The sequence below is a fragment of the Sorex fumeus genome, unplaced genomic scaffold (genome assembly GCF_029834395.1).
Source record: "Sorex fumeus unplaced genomic scaffold, SorFum_2.1 ptg000007l, whole genome shotgun sequence".
NCBI classification, from domain to species: Eukaryota; Metazoa; Chordata; class Mammalia; order Eulipotyphla; family Soricidae; genus Sorex; species Sorex fumeus.
This window is the reverse complement of record NW_026606064.1, coordinates 9,827,341-9,850,781: the sequence shown is the minus strand read 5'-3', so window position 1 is coordinate 9,850,781 and position 23,441 is coordinate 9,827,341. Positions and strand designations below refer to the sequence as shown.

The 23,441-nt window shown below is 46.8% G+C and overlaps 1 protein-coding gene across 10 annotated transcripts in view; it reads right to left on the bottom strand.

Moving 5' to 3' along the window:
* Nucleotides 1–23,441, bottom strand: part of PHF21A (PHD finger protein 21A) — a 228,275-nt gene that overhangs the window by 4,235 nt on the left and 200,599 nt on the right. For 7 of the 10 annotated variants that reach the window (XM_056131927.1, XM_056131937.1, XM_056131945.1 and 4 more), the window contains 8 exons: nt 18,759–18,857; nt 15,344–15,395; nt 14,519–14,598; nt 13,462–13,522; nt 10,581–10,744; nt 2,750–2,905; nt 660–735; nt 25–128 (listed from right to left, as the gene is read on the bottom strand). In XM_056131927.1, coding sequence (XP_055987902.1) covers nt 25–128; nt 660–735; nt 2,750–2,905; nt 10,581–10,744; nt 13,462–13,522; nt 14,519–14,598; nt 15,344–15,395; nt 18,759–18,857 — 792 coding nt within the window. Of the gene's footprint in view, nt 1–24; nt 129–659; nt 736–2,749; nt 2,906–10,580; nt 10,745–10,820; nt 10,844–13,461; nt 13,523–14,518; nt 14,599–15,343; nt 15,396–18,758; nt 18,858–23,441 lie in introns of all 10 variants that reach the window. The other 3 variants (XM_056131978.1, XM_056131970.1, XM_056131962.1) reach the window with 1 other exon arrangement.

Below are 23,441 nucleotides of genomic sequence, written 5' to 3'. Positions count from 1 at the left end.
ACTGGGGCCAGGAGATTTACTTACACTTATAGAATTGCTGAGCTGTTTCACCTTCTGCTCTAGTTGTTCTCGTTCTTGTTTTAAATCTGAACTCCATTTAAGTAACTTCTGCTTCTCTTCTTCTTTTGCTAGAAAAAAAAAAGGGGGGGCATCCATTTTAACAATGATCCTTAAAAACAATTCTTAAAAACTGGGGCCACCTCAGTGTTGTGTGGGTGTTACCTGGGCTCTGCCCAGTGGTATTTCAGGGTTCAAACTTGTGGCTTCTTGATGTAAGGCATGGATTCAATCCCTTGGATTGGTCCCTCAACCTCAAAGCATAGATTCTTTGAATACTTTCAGAATGCTTTCTTTGGCAAGTATTTTTCACGAAGTACCCCAGAACTTCTCAGCCAGGCAGAGAATGGGCCTACTGGAACCTCATTTTTCCTTTGTTCACATCCCCTAGGATGACAGTGCTAGGAAAACTCAGTGACCCAGAGCTGGTTGAGGTCAATCAGATACCATTTCTCTTTCACCAGAAACATGTTACACAACTTTTTCTACTTCAAAGCTTTTCATAGTTTTTCACTTTAAATTTCCTTTTGAAACAAATACTGCCCTCCAGTACTTTTTTTTTTTTTAAACGAGGGTGGTTTACAAATGGGATAATTCTTTACCTGCTTTGTAGGCGATATAGGAATGAACGATTGCTAAAGTTCCAGGCCAGGGGATTGCTTCTTCCTTCTTCAGCATCTGCAAAGATTTTTTAGAATTTTATCTCAAGAAGGAGGCATAAGTACTCCCTCCCTGTTAGCAAAGTGTCTCTCTGAGGCCAGACAAAATCCAGGGAGTATTTAAGGTGTCAGTGGGGAAAACACCCACGAAAACGGTTTCTGGACTACAAAGTTCCTGACACCAGCATCGGAGAAAAAGGTTCAAGTCACTACAAAGCGCCAACTGCTCAACCGTTAGAACCCACCAGGATGGAGCGGCTGCTGGCAACCATTTTTGAGGGCCTAGTAAGCTGGAATCAGGCCCCTATTCTAGCTTACTATGACTCCAGCTTACTCGGCCCTCAAAAATGGCATCCCCTGGGATGATGTTTAATGAATGCTTAATCCAAAGCCCGTGTAGAAAATGGGAGAGGGTTACAAAGCAGCACCAGGTAAGAAGAGAATCATCCCTACTGCACCCTGGGTGAATCCGAGATTCAGGGGGAAACCAGAATTCTCTCGAATCCAGATCCCAGTGAACTGAGCAGGATGCCAAAGCTTCCTGAGCTTCTGGGCTTTATTTTCACATGTATGCTTTGCCCACTTCCAAACAAAACAAAACAAAACAAAAAGCATGTAATACAAACAAAAGTTACAGAGACCGAGAGGTAGTACTGCGGGTGAGGCATTTGCCTTGCACGTGGCAGACCTGGGCTCAATCCCTGGCACCCCATATGGTCCCCTGAGCACCCCAGAAATAATCCCTAAGCACAGAGCCAGGAATAAGCCCTAAGTGCAGATAGGTATGGCCCTAAATTAAAAACAAAACAAAACAAAACAAAAACCAACCAACACCCTCCCCAAAAATAAGCATCCCAAGACCCAACAAAAAACCCAACTACCAAACTAAACCAAACCAAAACAAAAAGCCACAAACCCCTAAATTTATAAAGACAAATTAGCAGTTGAAAAAACAAAATCGAAAACTAAAAGGATGGAAAATGTTGGGTCATGATGTGTTTGCCTCTGAAGTCCATAAAATACTAAACAGAGGGCTGGAACAATAGCACAGAAGGTAGGGTGTTTGCCTTGCACACGGCCGACCCTAGTTGGATTCCCAGCATCCCATATGGTCCTGCGAGCACCGCCAGGAGTGATTCCTGAGTGCATGAGCCAGGAGTAACCCCTGTGCAATGCCGGGTGTGATCCAAAAAGGAAAAAAAAAAAAACCAAACAGATTTCTGATCCTGATAAGTTAAAAATGAAGCTGTTGTTATTTGAATTAAGCAATTAATTGGGCATTTTTTTTTTCTTTAAGGACTTAGTTTCCCAAGCAAGAGTTTCAAAACCATAAATTGATTTGGTCTATTCTTAGAGAACGAGATAGAGTCTTAAGAACTTTTAAGGATCAAGATAATGAGAAGATAAGCTATTTCTCCCTTTTTTGGTTTTCGGATGACACTTGGCAGTGAGTTACTGCTGGCTCTGAACTCAGAAACCCCTCCCATCGATATGTGCCGAAAGTAGATAATGGACCAAACATGATGATCTCTCAGTGTCTGTATTACAAACCATAATGCCCCAAAATAGAGAGAGAGTATGGGGAATATTGTCTGCCATGGAGACGGGGGTGGGGTGTGTGTGGACATACTGGGGAGATCGGTGGTAGGGAATGTGCACTGGTGGAGGGATGGGTGTTTGATCATTGTGTGACTGTAACCCAAACATGAACGCTTGTAACTTTCTCACAGTGATTCAATAAAATTTAAAAAAAAAAAAGAAGAAACCCCTCCCATCAATTCTTGGGGGAGAGATGTGGTACTGGTGACTGAACTCGGGTGTCCCATCCACTGAGCTACCAGCGCTTCTGCCCTGAAGATCAGACACTTCAAACAGGAGATAGCTAAGGGAGACAGACCCTCTGAGAACAACACTGAACACCTGTGCTGTGCTGTGAAAAGGCAGGTGTGGCCTAGGGAAGAACTAGTGAGAGAGGGCAGAGATGCTGCCTCCATGCCCGCCAGAAGAGACCCCCTCGTTGACAACCCCAGTACCTGGTCCTGACATCTAGGACATATCCACATGCCCTTGGGAATTGTTTTCAGAGGCGGGTCTAAGCAGTCCAGGTGATACACACGGGAGCACGTGTCACACATGAGCAACTGGCCACTTTTTCTGCAAACACTGCAAAAATCCTCATGGATATCACCCTATGAAATGGAGAGGAAAGGTAAGAGAGAGAACAAAGAGAAGAGGTAAACTTTGAATAGTAACATCAAACGCTGGATACATTGAAGTGTAAATGTAGGGCAAATATCTGTGCCCCCATCCAATATGTTACAAGAACATTTTCCAAGGAAACCAGGGATTCATCAGCGGCACAAGCCCCCACATGCTCCACACAGCAGAAGCTGCTGAGAGGGGATTTCAGCACCTGCCTTACAAACAGGAGAGTAATAATGTCTCTGGAATACAGTGTTGCTACACTCTGCCCTGAGGCCACAGTGTTTCAGACTTTCCAGGAAAGGTCTGCAGTCCATTAAGTCAAATTATCTTTACAGGTAACAGTTCAGCATTTGTTATGTTTGGTAGAGTCTCACCGAGAAAGTAGAAAGTTTAGACCCCGGAGGTCCATGCATAATGATACAAACTATTCTCACCATCACCTATCATTTGGGAGGAAGGGACGTTCAGGAGGATTGGGAAAGAAAATAGACTTTTCTTGGTCAGGAAGAAAAAAAATACAGTGCAAATTCAAATGGAAAAAGAGTTAAGTCGGGTAAGTCGGGAGCGAATTAAACTCGTGTGAACTTTCCAACATGAGGATTAAAAAAAGCCAAAGCATCAGCTGACGATGCTCTCTTCAAATCAGTGTAACTTGCTGTTCAATGGACCTTCCTACTCTGCAAGGCTTTATTCCTCCCTATGAAATACTTCACCAGGCGGAAAAAGAACAGCAGCCCTATTTCACACGGCACGTCCCCCCCGTCCCATCAGTCACAGTTCTGAAACTCAGGTGTGCCCACTGAAGCGCTCTCTGACACAGCACCATGGATGAAAAGCCGAGCCACCTAAGTCTTGGACAGGAGATACATGGGGGTGGGGAGTGCAGGGGTGTATTAAAAAGACTTTTTATCAAGTCAGCCTTCACTATTATTTGAAAAATGATGAATACACCAGGAGACGAGAGCCTGAGGGGCATGCCAGAAATTAACCCACAAGACAGGCAGCATTGCAGTTTGCAGTGGCCACTGTTCCACTTCCAGTGTGTTGTTTTAGATTTCTAGGCTTATCCGCCAGGAGGTGTAGTATACAAATTCTGCACAGGAAATGATGAAACACAGAAGCAATGCCTGCTTGTCTTTTTTTCTGTGAGAACCCTTCGACCAGTCTCTTGAAGGTCTGTTTCTCACACACCCACACTTTTTCTCTAAAGGGAAAGGAAACATTCTCCAAAGATCAGGGCAGATACTAGATTCACTGGGGTATCATGGAACCTTACACATCAGTGGCAGAGTTAGGATACAACAGAATGTGAATGTATTTGTTGGGGTGGGGGGAGGGGGAGCGAGAGAGGATGAGATCCCAAGTAGTGCTCCGAAGGCCTGGGGGCCACACTCTGTGATTCTTGGGAGACAGGGTGGTCGGTACCGGGACTGACAGAGGTTGGATTCATGTAAGGCGTATGACTTAACCTCATGTGACCTCTCCGGCTTGATGTGAATGCATTTTAGTCTGAGAAGAATATGTTGCTTCTGGGCATGGAAAAAAAAATCTCTGAAAGGGACCAGAGAGACGTTCAGCATGTTGGGGCACATCTTTGCATGCAGGAGGCCTGGGCTCCACCCCTGCACTGTAGGGTATGGGGCCAAGTCAAACCAGAACAGAAAGACATTCAGTATATGTGCAAACATATTGTACGGGAAATCAGTCCACAGTTTAGCTTCCCGGCACTGAAGCGATAAGGCACCGTGCTTTGGTGCTTTGGTTACAAGCAACGTCTTATTTCTTCCTTATAGCAAACCTTATAGGGGACTTTTCAGTAGTCGCCTAGTCTCGAACCTTAGCCCCCTGTTTTGAGTCTGTATCTTTAGGAAGCCGAAAAAAAAAATGTGCGGGTTTCAAAGACTGCTTTGGGGCTGGGTATACAGCCCAGAGGTAGAGCACACACCTTAGGTGTGTTCAGGCACTGCTTGGAACACACCTGCACCAAACACAACAAAACCAACAATAACCAAAAAAAAAAAAAAAAAAAAAAAGGAATTCTCCCCCCGCCAACTACAATATAAAAACCAGCCTATCTTCCATAAAACCTAAGTAAAATTACCAGTTGAACTAAACAAGGCCACAGACATGTTAGTCAGGGGGCCTTGGTGGGTGAAGAGCTCTGCTCACTTTTTCTTGTTCCTGAGTCAGGAAAATGACAAGGAGGAACAGGGCGGGCCATGGAAACTCAGCAATTTCTTAGAGACATGAGGCTCGTGAAGTCCCCATGTGATCTGATTCCCAGCACCACCCTGCAGGCCCAGGTATGATGTCAATAATTCTATTTGGGACCCAGCACAAAAAGTGCATGGCTCAACCAAGTGTGTGGACCCTGGTCATCTTAGAGAACGCAACCAAGGGCAGGAAAGCAGAAAAAGAAGGGAAAGGTGGAACACACATGGAGGCTAAAATTTAGTTTCTTTCATGTTCCTAAAGGAAAGAAAACTTGCTATCCTGTTTCCACAGAGCAGCAGTTCTTAGCTTTTTTGGTGTCAGGATCTCTTTCAACTCTTAAAATTGTTAAGGATCTCAAAGAGATTTTATTTATGTGAGAAAAACTTTAACTTTGAAGTTATAAGAGGGTCAAGGGAAACTACATAATTAGCATACAAAAACATTTTTTTAAAGTGAAGTAAAATAATTTCTTTTTTTTTTTTTTTTAGCTTTTTGGGTCACACCTGGCAATACACAGGAGTTACTACTAGCTCTGAACTCAAGAATTAGTCCTGGTGGTGCTCGGGGGACTGTAGGGATTCTGGGAATCGAACCCGGGTCGGCCATGTGCAAGGCAAACGCCCTACTTGCTGTGCCATCATTCCAGCCCCAAAGCAAAATAATTTTTATTGAATGAAATTTACTTAGAAGTGTTTGAGGGGGAGAGAAAGAGAGAAAAAATGTTTTCAAGAGAAAAGACGGGCTTCTCCAAGGTGGAAAAAGCAGAGAGACAGAGAGACAAGCAAGTAAGATATGTGTTCAAGAGCAAGCACCCAATCCCATCATTTTTAATTTTAATTTTAATTTATTTATTTATGCTTTTTGGGTCACACCCGGCAATGCACAGGGGTCACTCCTGGCTCAGGGGACCACATGGGATGTTGGGAATCGAACCCAGGTCGGCTGTGTGCAAGGCAAACGCCCTACCTGCTGTGCTATCACTCCAGTCCCCTCATTCTAAATTTTAGGGCCACACCTGGAGATGCTCAGGGGTTACTATTGGCTTTGCACTCAGGAATTACTCCCAGCAATGCTCATGTGACCACGTGGGATGCCAGGGATCGAAGGCAAGGCAAGTACCCTACCTGATGTACTATTGTTCTGCTCCCCTTCCAAATGTTTTAAATAGATAGATTTTATGTGGAGGGTTGTTACTGAGCCCGGCAAGCTACCGAGAGTATTCGATATGCCAGACACAGTAACAACAAAGTCTCCAATGGAGACGTTACTGGGCCCGCTCAAGCAAATTGATGATCAACGGGAGGGCCTTACTTACTAAATAAATATGTGGAGGGTCTTTAAGTTGTGGAGGGGGAGAAGCGGGGGGGGGGGAGAGAGAGAGAGAGACGCTCTCAAGAGAGAATATGGGCTTCTACACAGGGGGAGAAAGCCCCTTACACACATTCCAGCATTAGACACAAAAGCATGAAAATACACATCTCGAGAGGGGAGATGCGGGTGACACACGTGCTCAGGCACTGTATGTGCGCCGCCACGCGGGCACAAGCAGCACACGGGCTTGAGCAGCATATGCACCCCAAATGTTTTAAAACTCAAGAATACAGAAGGGCACACACTGTATTATATAATCATCAGAATGATGACAGTATCACAGATCATGCAGTATCTAGAAAACTCCATGGCTCACTTTTGAGAGAAAGAGAACAGCAAAGTACACTTCAATCTTATTAGGCAAAGTTTTGCTTTTATGGGTAGCCTGAAAGAGTCGCAGAGACTTTGAGAACAACACCCATGGAAACGCTTATAAAATGCCAAGATAAATATTTTACTCCTATAGAACTGACTCTTTGCTTGGTTGAGAGCAGAGGAAGCCTTGGGAGATGCGGTACCAGGTCAAAGGTGACTCTGACCTTCATGATTATCCAAATTATTATTATAATCCAAAAGGGAAGAGGAAAGATGGCTGGTCCATAATCTTACTAGGAGTTAAACCACTTTTTCTTTTTTTTTTGCCTCACCTTGTCACCTTGGCGGTGTTCAGGGATCACTCTTGGAGGGCTGAGGGGGCCATACCAGAAGCCACGGATATAACCCGGGCTGGTCACATGCAAGGCAAGTATCCTACCTGCAGTATTATGGCTCTCTGACCCCTAAGGATACATTTTTGAGGAAACACTCTAGGCTCTTCACGATTACCATCTGTTAAATAAAAACCTTTTCTTTTTTTTTTCTTTTTGGTAATTGTATCAACATATCTTCCCTTCCATAAAAATGATGACAGTGGCAAGATAGTATATACAGAGGATTAGCATCCCGCTGGGTCTTGTATTAGTAATTCCTTCGAGATGCTTATTGATCCCCAGGAAACACCCGCCTCTCAAGTGTAATTATTTAATTAATGTTGCAGGGGCTCAGGCCACCCAGGCAGCAAACACAGAGAGCTCCTGTGTTGGTTATAATCCTGCCGCTGTTGGGATACTGCAAAAGGAGAAGTCAATCATCTTTAAAAAACAAAAACAGAAACTCTAACTCATTCCACTAGGTTTAACTCAGCAAATTCTCAACAGAGGGGTTTTAGAAAAGATTTCTTTTAGAAGCCAGAGATAGTACTATGGGTAGGGCGCTTGCCATATGTGCAACTGACCTGGGTTTGATTCTTGGCACCCTGTATGTTCCCATGGGTTACTGCCAGGCGTGAATCCTGAGCACAGAACCAGGAATAAGTCCTGAGCACTGCTGGGTGTGCTCCCCCCAACCCCGCCCGATTAAGAAAGCTTTTACCTTTACATTTCTGAAAAGAACAGTGTTTGCACTTTAGGACAAATCTGGCAGAAGCTTTTAGTTTGTGTTTGTTCCGAGTAAAAACAAATTTTGGGCTCAATCTCTCAAAACTATAAAGTGTTCAGCCCCAAATCACAAAAAAGCAAACTATTGTTTAGGAAAGAGACTCATCTGTCAACCACACCAGTCATCTGTCCCCCAAAATGTGCCAGGTCTGGAGGAAGACCCCTACCAGGAAGTCTTAGTCAAGGAAAAGAGGGGGACGATTTGCTGATACCAAGCAAACAAGGTCTATGACAGGTGCTCACTCATGGGACAGACAGAAAACCAAACGTCAGGTAAGTTGGAGGAAGCCCTGGCCAGTCAAGCAGGGCTGGGTTTGTATAACCTCCAGCTGCAACCAAGGCAGGAAGCTTTCCAGAGACCAGAACTCTTCGATGACCCCAACCCTCCCAAGATGACATCTCCCGTGAGGTTTCTGGAATGCGCATATGGCAGGTACAATTTTGCCCTTTGGAGAAGGACAGGCCATCAGTTAGGTTCTGAGAACCTTCAAGTCCAGGTGATTTTATCCAAAGATGATCCTACAGATAAGCTCTGTAATCAACCAAAGAAATGGGGACACATATAAAAAGAAACTCTTGTTTCTCCCCTCCAGCCTGCTTCTCTTGACTTCCAGTTACTAAGATCCACTAGATCCCTCTGGACCACTCTCTTGTCCATGCGCCATTAACTACTCTTGCTGGCTCTTCAGGACTTATGCAGATTTGATCCTCTTTCTCCAACTCTCTCTTATTTTGTTTCTGGGTCATACCCAGCAGTGCTCAAGGCCTACCTACTCCTGGCTCTGTGCTCAGGGGTCACTCCTGGTGGGTTTGGGGGACCATTTGGGGTAGGATTGAACCTGGATCTGCAAACACCTTACCTGTTGTACTATTCCTCTGCCCAGATGCCCTATTTCTCCATCTCTACTTTGACCTTCCTATTAGGTCCAAGTGGCATAAATGAAGAAATCCATTCATGGACTCAAATTATAAAATGCCATTTAATTAATTTTTCTCAATTCAATAACTTCACTGTAGTTATATCAGAGAATACTTGTCACGAGAAAAAAATTATACATATATATGTATATACACACGCACACACACACATTATATATATATTTGGGGTGAAGATTCACAATGTATGTGACTTAACTATTCAGTGACGAAAAAAGTCTGGGAGATGGCAGAAGTGTATGTGGTAAAAATGGCAGCAGTTGGCTAAATCCAGTTGCTCTTTATATTGTTACTGAGGCTTTTCTGTGAGTTTGACATTTCTCAAAATAAGTTGCGAAATCACTTCACTCCTTTTCTCAGAACCTTCTACTGGTCTCCCATTTGGGAAAACCAAAGGCCCTGCAGGCCAGCCCTGCCCGCCCTGGGGTCTCCTCTAGCACCCGTCCTGGCAATCTGGCAGTTCTCAGGCCACACCCACTTCCACCTTGGCAGTGTGGTTCCCTCTGCGAGAGTGTCCTTCCCTCTCTGCAGCCCACTTCCTGTAGGACTTTCTCTCATTCCTCTTCATACAAAGGCAGCTTCCTGCAAAGGCTTCACAGCCCCTGGGCCTAGCCCACCTTCCTAGCACTCACCCGCAGCTGAAGGGCTGAAGGATGACACTCACTTGGTCCTTGCCTGCCTCTGTGGGTGCAAAGGGAGCGCCCTCTGGGCCAGGAGTTGCTGGGTTCCTCTGTTCCCTGGTAGCCTGTGGTGTGCTGGCCTGGATCAGTGTCTGCTCAGCCCAGAAGGCCCCAGTCAGCATTTACTGACTGAATTAACCGAATGGTTAAAAAAAATCTCTCAAGTTGGGGGCTGGAATGATAGCACAGTAGGTAGAGCATTTGCCTTGCACGTGGCTGACCTGGGTTCGATTCCCAGCATCCCATATAGTCCCCTGAGCACCGCCAGAAGTAATTCTTGACTGCATGAGCCAGGAGTAACCCCTGTGCATCGCCAGGTGTGACCCAAAAAAAGCAAAAAAACAAAACAACCAAACTCCCCCCCCCCAAACCAAAAACAAACAAACAAAAAACTCAAGACCGGGCCTTGAGTGGTCCCTGAGGGTGTATGCACGAGTTCAGTCCCAGCACCATAAATGACCACCTGCCACCAATTCAATGTATTCGCTTCCACGCCTGCAGTTTCTGGGTTAAGGGTTATTAAGTATTTGCCACTTTTTCCAGGAATCTGTTTTTGATTAACTCTGCAGAATAAAGTTCCTTTTAAAAGAAAAACCATTTTCTCCTTGTGGAATTTGACCAGAAGTGGGAAACAAGGATCGCTCAAGGTCTGCCCTGCTTCTTTCCACCCCCAAGCCCACTGAGGCTGCCACTGCAGTCTCGGCTGAGCCCTCACTCAGATCAAGCCCTGGCAGATCAAGTCCAGGTTCTGACTGCCCGCCCCTGAGCTGCCTGTGTTACACAGAACAAGAGTTGGAGGAAAGGGTGGGCCCTGGAGCCGCACAGCCAGAGCTGCCTTCCATGGCACACAGTGTCCTGCAGGGGGGACGGCTACTGGCCGCGGGTTAGTCTAGGAGACGCAGCTGGTAAGGAGACAACACATGGCAACGGCTTTCCCAATTTGAGCTCTCAGAAAGCAAGCGAGCTTTTCCCACGTTACTTACGTCTGTGGAGGTGGGGCTGGGCAGGGACACAGGCTGAACAGGTGCAGGGAAAGTGAATGTGGTCTCTGTCTTTTCATTTTCAGGGGAGTCAGGATGACTGGATGGGGGGGATGTTGGGGTAAGGGCTCCAAACCCCAGCACCGCATTGTATTTTGGAGGACGACCTATATACCAAGAGAAGGGAACAAAAGGGGAGAAGGGGGGGGAGGGAAAGAAAGGGGGAAAAATGGTCTTACATACCTTTGGCCAGTGTTCCTCATTGGCTAGCATGGAAAAGGAAGTGAGGTAGCAGACAGAAGGTTAATACAATAGTCCCAGAGAGAGGAAGAGAAGCAAAGATTTCAATGTCAACAGATACAACTGCGCGAATCTCGAAAGTATGGAGAGGAAGAGAGCCTTGGAGGATGACAGGAGGGCCGGGGGTGGGGGGGATGCTGAAGGGCCTCCCTGGGACAGATGCAGGTGAGCTTCCTGGTCCGCTACAGTCTGAGAGTTCTAACACAAGTACCAAGATGCCAAAGCTCAGAGGCAGAGTCGAGGCCAGGGCGAAGAACTTACTTCCCTCTCCTGATCCTCTGTTCTCTGCATCCTCCCTCTCAATGAGATTATTAGTGAGCCTCAGTCCCCACAGATGCCAATAGTTAGGATTTTTGCTTTCCCTTTCCTCTCCTATCTGTAGTTTGATCATTTCTCTGATGGTGAGAGTGGAGAAAGGCAGAGTGAGGGACCAAAAAAATCAACTTAATTATTCTCACCCTTTGCTGGTCGAATTGAAAAAGATGTTCGGAGCTTATGACAGGGGTTGAAGTATTTGTCTGGACTCAGATACTTCCCCAGTTGACGGAGAACAGTGCCCCTACCTTCCAGCACAAGCATTCTCCTGAAGAACTGGGGCGGTGCCAAAGTCTCAGGAAAGGCTGTGCCATTAGCACCAATACTTAACTTAGAGATTTAAGTAAACGTATTTGGAATCTAAATCTCGTGGCGACAGAGGACCTGGCCATAAGCACTAACGGGTGTGGGCAGTCCAGGTCGACCACTCTCGCAGGATGCTCTGCCTAATTCAGGGGCCTGGTCTTCCAAGAGCGGCGATCACAGCTTCTAAACTGTGAGTAATCAAAAGCGAATGTCCACCGTACCGGAGGGAAAAAAGCCAGAGACGTCTCCAAGCACTGGGGGGTGGCACGCAGGCTTGTAGCTTTGCCAGTGGTTATAATTTATATCAGGATTATGTACAAGGGTCGTGGTGCGGTCACACACACGCCACCAGCAGTACCAAGTTCTGCGAAACTGGCAACATCTGCAGCAGAAAGACAGATCGTACTGGTTTGTCTTTTCTAGGGAATTTAGTGCTGCTGAAAGTGGAAGGGAAGATGAATGCTCTTTGTTTACCCACAGAAGTTGCATGTGAGGCATTGTGAATGCAAGGCTTTTATCCTCTGACCTTGGCAAGAGATGCCAAGGTCTTTCTGGCTCATTTAACCTCATCCTGCTAGCAGACAGGGCCCACCAGCCGGCCAATTAACTAACGCTTGCTTCTGGCTGGGGGGCTCCTTTCTGAGAATGGGTGTCAGAGGTCTCTAAACATTTCCTCAAACAAGACAAAATAATGAAACATGGCTTGCGACCCTGGTTATAGTGACCCAGGAGGAGCTCGGGAGCAATGACTTCGGGGTTCCCCTATGAGGGTGTTTGACTTCGGGCAGGACAGGGCTGGTGAGAGGCTGGACTGGGTCATTTTGCGGAGGGGTGCTATCTCTTCTGCGGTGCGGGGGGTGAGGGGGGAATGGACGGTATCTGCAGCCTCGCTGGAGGCGGAGAGGAGGTCGGGATGACCTCCTAAGCATCCGATAGCTCTGACATTGTGTGTACACATGCAAAAATTAGTATGCCGCTCCACTCGCTCCGCAACCTTTCTAGCCTGGAACTATAATTCAGGGACACATTATCATGTGCAGAAGGGGACCTTGGGATGTATTACTGACATCAAAGAACCATTTCAGAACCTTGTTTATGAGCTCAAACTCGGAGCTATTAAGACCTATTTAGCCCTGCACGGCAAGAGCAGCCGCAGAGGCTCCCCCCAGCCCTCCGAGTGCGTGCCCGGCTGCAGGGCCCAAGGGCCGCCATCTGAAGGGGCCTCAGGAGGGACGCTCGCCCTGGGGGAGCCTGTCTGCCTGGACAGTGACCTTTTCGTACTTAATCAGAGGTGCTTACTTTTCAAGGGGGGGGGTCAGCTCTGTGGGGGGCCTGCTCCTCTCCTGCCTGGAAAGTCACCAGCTCCCAGAAACTCCCCACACAAGCCCTGAGCTTGCTAGTAGCAGGGTGGTTTCACCACTGCTTGGCAGCGCTCTCTTTTGCTCAACAGCACTCAACGCTGCTGTTGACTCTGTTCTTTCGAGTTACAGCGCTGTTCAAGGACAGGCGGCTGGGCCTGGGACAGAGACGCTGCACCGGGTCAATCCCCTGAGTCAGCTCTGTCAGAACGCCCGCCAAGGCGCTCTGAGTCATCGCAGCCAACTCGACCAAGGAATCTCACCCTCTCTCCTCAGAGAGCCACGGACCGTCTACTTTCCTTTTTTCTTTTTGGCTTTTTGGGTCACACCCGGTGATGCACAGGGGTTACTCTTGGCTCTGCACATAGGAATTACTCCTGGCAGTGCTAAGGGGACCATACAGGATGCTGGGAATTGAACCCGGGTCGGCCGTGTGCAAGACAAATGCTCTATCCGCTGTCCACTGTACTATCGCTCCAGCCCCAGACCGTCTACTTTCAAGGGACACAGGGAGTCAGGATCTAGGATGATGGCGGGAGAGTGGGTGAGAAACACAACACAGAAAGCAGAGTGAGAGCAAGGGAGGGCTCCGAAGAGGCACTCACCTCTCTTCCGGGTCCCGGGGTGCATGGTGCTGTTTAGGTATGTGACTGCACTCTTCTTGCGCTTGGAGGGGGGAAGAGGGAGAGGTGACCGACTGTAGAGCATGCTCACTGTCGACCCGCGCTCGCCAGGCCTAATGCCATGCCGACTCATTAGTGGGACAGTCTCCCAAGCCTTCTTGACAATGGCTTTTGTTACCGGTTCCCGGCAATGAGAGAGTAGCTTGGCAGTTGTATGCTGAAGCCACGATGAGTTCCAATAAATTGGGCTGGGGGCTGCTAGGGAAGGCTTAAGCCAGTGGTGCTCAGCTCTGGGCCTGGGATAACTCCTGGCAGGGCTGGGTCACAATACTGTGCTTACTGGACTGGAGTGGAGAGCTTGCGGGGCAAGTACATGAAGCCCAGGACTATCTCTTTGGCCCTGAGTGAAGTTTTTTTTTTGCTTTTTGGGTCACACCCAGTGATGCACAGGGCTTTACTCCTGGCTCATACACTCAGGAATTACTCCTGGCGGTGCTCGGGGGACCATATGGGATGCTGGGAATTGAACCCAGGTTGGCTGCATGCAAGGCAAACGCCCTACCTGCTGTGCTATCGCTCCAGCCCCCTGCCCAAATAATTTTTTTTTTATGGAAAAAGATTATTTTTTTTCTTTTTGGGTCACACCTGGCGAGGCACAGGGGTTACTCCTGGCTTGCACTCAGGAATTACTCCTGGCTCTGCACTCAGGAATTACTCCTGGCAGTGCTCGGTGGACCATATGGGATGCTGGGAATTGAACCGGGTCATCCATGTGCAAGGCAAACATCCTACCCGCTGTGCTAGCACTCCAGCCCGAGTGAAAATTTTAAGGTGTGTCTGTATCCATTGAAACTCGGGGAAAATTAAGGAGCATGCGGCAAATACTAACAATGAAATAATGTGGTCAGTCAGAGGAAAATGCTCCATGTGGCTGACCAAGCACAGTCAAGGGACTACTCTTACGCCGGCTTTCTGAGGGGAGATGCAGAATGGGTCACTGAAAAGAGTGAGGGAGAGGCCAAGAGCTGGCCAGGAATACCTCTGGCTCAAAGACTGCTCCACTGTATACAGGATTTGCTGTTGTTCTTCTTTTTCGCTCTTGCCTCTTGCTTTGGATTTCTTGGGAAGGCAAAGGTGTGGATTAGGAGGCAGGTAGAGAGACCCTGAAACACTTAACCGCACTTCTTTCTCTATGGGTTTCCCACGGCAGATCAGATAGGGGAGGGCCTCTGTCTCACTGGGCTCACCCGAGCAAGCGAGCATCTGCCGGAAACTAGCCGGCAGTTCTCTCCCAGGCCCGCTCAGAAAGCACAGGGCCCGCAGCGGGGCTCAGAGGGCAGGATGGAAGATGCTTGGGGGCCGGTGGCGTGGATTTGGTTCTCAATGGCTGTAATTCTGGTGTGGATGAACTTTATCCACACACCTAGGTGAAGGAGCACAGTTCACCATTCTAGAATGAAAATAACCAGGACCGGTCTAGCATTGCAGCTGATGTTAAGACTCTGATCACTTAGAACAATTCACAAATCCAAAGACTTATCAGAGGGTCAACCTGCTACCGTGTGCAGCCCCCAACTGCCCTCTTCGCCTCCCCCAACAGAGTTCCTCCTGAGTGAACAGAAGTCACCTTCATCCCCGTAACTGGGTGGTTCTCCCAGCAGAGCAGTGTGGATAACAAAAGGGGAGGGGCTGAGTGCTACATGAGAGGGAAGGCAGTGATTCTCCTAAAGGAAATAGAGTTCACACTGGCTGGCTGATAACTGTGTGTGTTCCAACTGCTATTCCAGCACTACAATGAAACACTATTTTCAAGAACAAATCTCTGGAGGAGAAGCAAGGTAGTCCCACGAAAATCTTCTCTTACCTTCCAGATGGTCATGTGTTACCAACCCTAGAGACACCATGAAGGCAAGTTTCTGTGCCAGAGAAACAAAAGAAAGCATTTCAGTGAGGGTTCTCCCAAAGCTAATCGCACATTCCCATCAGGCGCCGAAGGTAGGGGGAGGGGGGCAGGAAAGCCAGCGTGAAGGGGCTTTGGGTGGCAGAACATTGCAGGGGTTGGGCGAACCATCTCATCAACTGTGGGGAGGCTTCCCATTCTGCCAGGGGCCAAGCAACAAAGAGGATATGGGGTCTTCATAGATTTCCTCAATGACAGAAACCAGCAGCTTGAGTTCTGTCCCCACTCACCAACCCCCTCACTCTCCTCCCCCCCCAAAAAAAAGTTTCTCTTAGAGCATATTTGAAACACATCAGAAGGCCACTAGGAGACTCCACGTAGCCAGTTCCGAATTCTAAGTACTTCCCTCCTGCCAGGTTTACACGGCACACAGCTCAGGGATTCTCACATTTTACCCCCACTGAATGGACAATGCTAATCCACAGTTAAGTGAGTTCTCGGAGTAACAGCTAGAGGCTCCACTTGATGCCATAAAATTTCAGTTAAATATAGACCTGTAGGGGGACTTTGCTGGTAAGACCACTTTTAGGGCTCCACCAAGAGCCCGAATGGCAATATTGCACCCCCAGGCTGCCATGTGAGAGGCTGTGAGTTGGAAGGATCAACAAGTTGATTTCTACTTTGCTCTCTGGCTGTATCACCTGGTCTGGGTAGCACACCTTCACTTGCTGCTGTGCCAGTGCTTGGGGGTCGCTAAATGTACCCCGCAAAGTGGCATCAATTTCTTTCCTCAATGAAGAAAGACCACCACCAACTGTCAGGAGGCAACAGTCCTGTGGAATTATTGATGCCAGAGCTTGATCTTTAAAACTGCTGACATCTTATCCTCAACATTAAATGTGATATTTCGGCCTGAAGAGACAGGTTCAGGATAGTCGAGATTCCAAGTGTTTTAGGAAGATAGTCTTTGAGTAAGCCACTTGAGAACACAGAAATGTACTTTACTGGGTATCCTCAGTCCTGAAGAAATAAATATATATTTTTTTGGCTTTTGGGTCACACCCGGCAATGCACAGGGGTTATTCCTGGCTCTGCACTCAGGAATTACTCCTGGCTGTGCTCAGGGGACCATATGGGATGCTGGGAATTGAACTCAGGTCGGCCGCATACAAGGCAAACGCCCTCCCCGCTGTGCTACTGCTCCAGCCCCCTGAAGAAATATTTTTATATTATTTCTTATTTCAAAACATCTTCCTGACAGCTAGAGTACAATGGTGAGGTAAAGCAGTCTGCCTGCCTATTTTTCACACTGCATGCCGAAATGGGAGGCATTTTGTGGGTACTAGCTAACCGCATTCCTAATTTTCACGATTTCTTTCAAACCTATTATTATTATTATTATTATTATTATATTATTTTCTTTTGGTTGTTTCTGGGCTGGAGCGATAGCACAGCGGGTAGGGCATTTGCCTTGCATGCAGCCAACATGGCCGACCCGAGTTCCATTCCTTGCCCCTCTTGGAGAGCCCGGCAAGCTAACCGAAATTATCTTGCCCACATGGCAAAGCCTGGCAAGCTACCCGTGACGTATTCGATATGCCAAACACAGTAACAATTGTCACAATGGAGACGTTACTGGGCCCGCTTGAGCAAATCGATGAACAACGGGAGGTTGTTTCTGGGACACACCCAGCGATGTTCAGGGGCTACTCCTGGCTCTGTGCTCAGGGTTCATCTCAGTGGTGCTCGGTGCAGAGGTCAAACCCAGGCCTCTTGCAAGCCAACCATACTCTCGAACCTGCTGAGCCATCTCTCTGCACCTTTTCCTTCCACATTTTCTCAAGCTAGCTGTCTGTGAACTGAACTCCCTTAGTAAAGCAGAACCTAGAGGGACATTCAGAGGCACCTTCTCTGAACGAAGTAACAGCACCCTTTTGGCTACTTACATCCACCTCATCTTTACCAGTCTCAATCAAGCTTACACAAGAATTATTGAATCAAAACGAACAACAATAAAAGCATCACGAGATACTGTTACCAACCAAGCATAAGTTGTCAGGGACTTTCATCTCCTCTAAGTATCACATGTATATAAAGAACTAGCTGGTTCTCTTTCGAGCAGAGGCTCTGTCCAGCGAGAAGGTGCAGTATCCACAATCATTATTGTGGATTATACATCATGTCATTACACATGGTGATGACAGCTTGCCCATGTGACAGAAGGCGGCTTCTGACAGCTTTGGAGGAGGACGTTTTGCTAATGGCTAGCTTGCTCTATTTTCCTTCCTCTGAGCACAAGACACGGGCTTCATCTGACAAGTTTCTCAGCTATCTGCAAGACTAGTACTTCTTTCTGGTTCAAGTTTTTCTTTTGCTTTCTGGGTCATACCCAGTGATGCTCAGGGGTTACTCCTGGCTCTGCACTCAAGAATTACTCCTGGCGGTGCTCATATGGGATTCTGGGAATTGAACCTGGGTCGACCGCCTGCAAGGCAAACGCCCTACCCGCTGTGCTATCGCTCCAGCCCCTGGCTCAAGTTTTGATCCCTTCCTTAAAGATAAATTAAACATTAAATTCATTTCATATCAGAAAGAACTGTAATTTGTACTTGTTTAAGAGAAAACTAAACTGGCTTAACAAATCAATGCATTAAAAAAAATATTGCATGAAGCTTTGATGGCTTCATGCCACTATTTGACATGGTTTCATTACAAAGAATGCACCAAGGATAGATGGAAATGGATTACTGGTCTAATAAAATCCGACTATCAGATATTCATCATCATATTACCTGTCCACATTTTTCTTTTATAGCTGCTTGTGCAAAAGCATCAAACTGAAAAATTCTCAAGTCTAAGGACATAAAAATGCAGTCTCTATTTGCACCAGTCTTGTTCGGTCTCTGTGTTGATAATTCTACCGAACTCGGAGTACAGCTGTTACTGCTTTCATCCCTACTTTTTATTCTTCAATGAATTAATTACTCTTTGAGCTCATGATTCATTTGGGATCTAGAGATCTAATGCAATCAGATGGTAATAACAAAAATGCATTGCAACGACTGTAATCAATAATGCCAAGTAGACATTAGCTGAATGAACTCTCATCTTAAAAGAGTATTGGCTGAGACCAAGAAAACATCAGGCCCATAGGAAGTCAATGGGACAGCTGGGAAAGTGACCATTCATTTTACACATCAAATCTGTTACAAGATACGGGATGCCTATGTGACAGCTCAGAGATACTCCAGGCCATGCTCTTAATATGCCCCAGATCCACCCAACTTGGCGATGACACTGAATAGTGAGAGAGCATGAGAAAAGACAAGCCCTGAGACTGGGGGTGCTGCCCTGCATCCGGCCGGGAACCCACGCTTACCTGAGGGTTCTCCTCCCGTTTTGGTTTGGGTGCAGCAGGCGGAGTGATGGTGCGGCTCTCTGTTTGCTTCTCATCTGTTTCTGTGTGGGATTTAATTGTCTAGGAGCGGAAAATTAAAGAAAATCCAGAATTAATTTTTCACGGTAGGGATGAAAACAAACAGTAGTTTAACTGTAGCTAACAAGAAAGAGAAGGGGGAAAAAAAAGAACACGCTCAAATTGGAGACATTAATAAAGAAGCTAATATTATGGATTTCATTTTGGCGGAGGACAAAGTAAATTGAAAAACCCTAGTTGAAATGACTAAGTTGCATAACTAGAATAGATATGAATCTATAAACACAACTCTCTCGATTATTAAAAAAAAGAGGGAATTGTCCGTGGCTTAATTCCTATGTACAAAAATAAGGTAGAGGCTGCTCTCTCTCTCTGATTTCAGTGTATCTAAGGTTTGTAAAAGGGCAATTTTCCAGAAGCAAGTCAACTTTATTTACAAATAGGTCAAGCTTGAATGCTTCTGATCTGAATAGTGTTCAAAATACCTGATGAACACACATACTTTTTTATTTGTTGTTTTTTTTGTTTTTGCTACCTGGAGGTGCTCAGGGCTTATTCAAAGTTCTTCGCTCAAGAAACATTCATATTAGGGCTTGAAAGACCCTATGTGGTGTCAGGATTGAGCCCTAACCTTGTACTGTTATTCTGACCCTGTACACACACTTCTATTTCTGAACAATTCCAATTAGAATGTAAGAGAAGTTGCAGAAGAGCCCTTCCGGGGGTACGTAAATATTGCCTACTAGAACATCCACTAGAGGAACAATGCAGTGGCGAAGGAAAGGTAATCTTGCAAGAGGCTCAGGTCTTATTATCTTATCCCCAATCTAATTGTCCAGACACATCCATTTAAAACACAGGGAAAAAACATCCCCAAACCCAAAACCATTGGTGATATTACCATAGGCAAACACTAATGGCAACTAGCAAATTGAAAGGCACGGTTTCTATTACTATTCTCATCATGACTGGATGTAAATTCAGTTTATGTAGACTTCTATAAATATTGAAACAATGTTAAAACAGTGCGGAGAAAACCGTAAACACAAACATGATTTACTTTTTCCAAATTAAAGGAATGGGATTCTGGAGAGAAAATTTGCATGCTGTAGGCCCAGGTTTGATCCCTGGCAGGGTAAGGTCCCCAAAAGCACTGAGCATTTCTGGGTATGGCCCCCAAACCAAACAAACAAAATATGGAGACTAATGGTCATTCTATATGAAACAAGTTGCTCATTAAATTAAATATATTAATGATGTGTAGAAACAAAACACTTCAGTTCTATTAGCAGGACATCAAGACTGTCACACTATCTTCCTGTTGTTCATCGATTTGCTCGAGCGGGCCCAGTAACGTCTCCATTGTGAGACTTCTTGTTACTGTGTTTGGCATATCCAATACTCTTGGTAGCTTGCCAGGCTCTCTGAGAGGGGCGGAGGAATCGAACCTGGCTCGGCCAGGCTGGCTGCGCGCAAGGCAAACGCCCTACCGCTGTGTGAAATATTTAACTGAGTTAGTCTGAAAACTGAATCACAAAGATCTTTAACTTTCTTTTTGTTTTTTCATGGCCACATTCAGTGGTGCTCAAGGCTTGCTCCTGAGTCTGCACTCAGGGATCACTCCTGCTGGTGCTCAGGGGACCTTCTGGGATGCTGGGCATCAAACCCGAACCCAGGTCAGCTGTGTGCAAAGCAAGCAATCTACCTGCTATACTATCTCTTTGGCCTCAGATCTTCAACTTTCTTTCCTGGCCACTCCCTACATTATCCTTCTACCTTCATAGTATCACTTTAGGAAAGTGTAAGCCTTACTAATTCTGTAGAAACCATTGTTCGTAAGGAAAAAAAAAACCCGTCTTCTATCCTAGTCGCACCTTTCTGCTACAAGGTACTGGAGAGCAGGGGTTGTTTCAGATACTCTGCACCCCCTCACCCTAGTACAGGTCTCACATATGGCAGGTATATTGTACGGAGCTGCTTTGATTTAGGGGAGAGGACCGACCACAAGAACCGTTCATATTTCTCTTTCCACACAAACTTTTTTTTTTTTTGCTTTTTGGGTCACATCTGGCTATGCATAGGGGTTACTCCTGGCTCTGCACGCAGGAATTACTCCTGGCGGTGGTCAGGGGACCATATGGGATGCTGGAAATTGAACCTGGGTCGACCGTGTGCAAGGCAAATGCCTTACCCACTGTGCTATCACTCCAACCCACATTTTAATAGTCATGCTGGGGGCTGGGCTGGGACCCCTCCTGGCATTTCTCTATGTGGTGCAGAGGGACTGACACTTCAATTCTAGGGTTACACCTGGCAGTGTTCAGGAGGCTACATGGTCCTGCAGATCTAAGTCAGGGCCCTGAACACAATGGGCATGAACGTGACCACTTGAGTTCTCTTCCCCACCCCTCATCTAAAAAAATCCAATAGGATGCATCTTCTCCATAAAACCACCACCAATGGGGCTGATAGCACAGCTGGTAGGGCGTTTACTTAAGCATGCGGCCAACCTGAGTTCGATCCCTGGCATCCCACATGGTCCCCTATGCACTGCCAGGAGTAATTCCTGAGTGCAGAGCCAGGAGTAACCCCTGAGCATTGCTGGGCGTGACCCCCCCAAAAAACAAAACAAACACAAAAACAAAAAAACAACAAAAAACAAAAAACCAAAAAAACACCGCCAAACACACCGACAGGGAAACACAATGGGCAAGTCATACACAGCCACATTTTGAAGGTCCCACGTGTCCAGAAAGGTTTTTTTCAAGCTCTCTGAATAGGGAAGGGCAAGAGACAAGGGGGGCAGGGGAGGGAGAAGTCTGCTGGAGTCACCTGCATTTCTGAGTCACAGTAGATGGTGCAGAGTGGCCCTATCTCTGGGGAAGGACAAAGCAATTCCTCCTGACTAAGGAATTACTGAGGGTTTGAATTTTATCCTGCATGCAAGAAGAGTACAATCATCTTGGGGTAGGGGCAGGAGTAACAGCATAGCGGGTAGGGTGTTTGCCTTGCAAGTGGCTGACCCGGGTTCGATTCCCAGCATCTCATATGGTCCCCCTTGTGCACTGCCAGGAGTAATTCCTGAGTGTAGAGCCAGGAGTAACCCCTGAGCATCACTGGGTATGACACAGAAAGTAAAAACAACAACCCCTAAATAAAAACCAATCATCTTGGGGGTAAAGGACATTAAAAACATTAAAAAAAAGACTGCGGAGCTCTTTCTCTTACTTAGGGAGAGGACACATTGTGAACAGCTCTGCAGTGTTCAACCCCAGTGAGGAGGTCTGTCTGCCAACCCTGTGCCCAAGTCTAGAAGCGGGTGGCACAGGCCCAGCTGAACCTGGAGATGACAGCATCATCCTTGGCCAGTGCGCCGGACTCAAAACTTGTGAGGGACTGTGAGCGACAACCTGACTCCTGACTCTCTAAGGGACGAAACGAACCCAAACTGCTGTTTTACACTGTTAAAAATGCACGCACACACACACAAACACACGCGCACACACGCACATGCGCCGAACACATACACACACATGCGTGCACATATTCAGGTGGGTGAGATGACATCACAGAAAAGACAGAGAAGGTGCGGGGGCCCTGAGAATCAGTCCTTCCATGAAAGTCACCACAAAGCTGGCAAAAGCAGAGAGCAACATTTTAAAACTCAGAATCTAATTTTAAAACCTTACAGCTACTAGGGGAGCACTTACTGAATGAGGTCGCTAAACTTCAGTAAGAAAGGATGGAGTGCCTCTGCCTAGAAACCCGCACTCCCTGCCAAGGCCGAAGTGTCAGGCTGGCAGTGCGCTGGGGCCAGTGGCAAGAGGGACCTCGGTCCCCAACCAGGCTGTGCCTTTTGACCTCTCTGGTGGTTCCTGGGCATCGGTGCAGGGTGAACCTTTTCTCTCCTCAACCTTAATCGGGAGTGGCTTTCCAAGTGGTGTCTAATGAAAGCGTGTGTCCTGGTCAGAGGAGAGTGGACGGAGTAAACAGATTCAAAAGTCTGGAAGGAGGAAGCTGGGGGGATTCTTGATGGGAAAGGGGGCATGGCAGGGTCCTGAGGTACATTGGGGAATCCACAAACTCGCACATTCCTGAAGGGCTGGGTGTGCGCAAGCTTGCATCCATGGCTGGCCTTTGGGCTCTGTCTGGGAAAGAGGTGAAGGCTAAGACCAAATTAAATAGAGCCTGGTCAAGTGTTCAAAGAGCGCCCCTCTTTAGAGCTAATCTGCAAGTCTTCCTTTAAAAAATTAGAAATCATTAAAAAAATTTACTGCTTCTTATTTTTCTCTTTCAGGCTCCAGTGGTTTAAGGTCCTATCAGGTCACTTGATCAGAGATGTGTTGGTGATCACACAGGACAAGAAACATAGTCTGGAGCTGGAGAGACAGCACCGTGCTTAAGGCACATGACTTGCATATGGTGCACCCTGGTTCAGACCATGGCACCACACGACCCCCACATCCCAGCATTACCGGAAGTTTTGGAGGCCCCTGAGTACTGATGGGTGCCTCAGATTATTTCAAAGCACCATGTTCTTAGGCCCTTGTATTGACTTGCTGGCTCAGTTGGCTCAGACACTTTGAGGCTCCTTGAAGCGCTACCTGGAACCCCCTACTTGCTCCA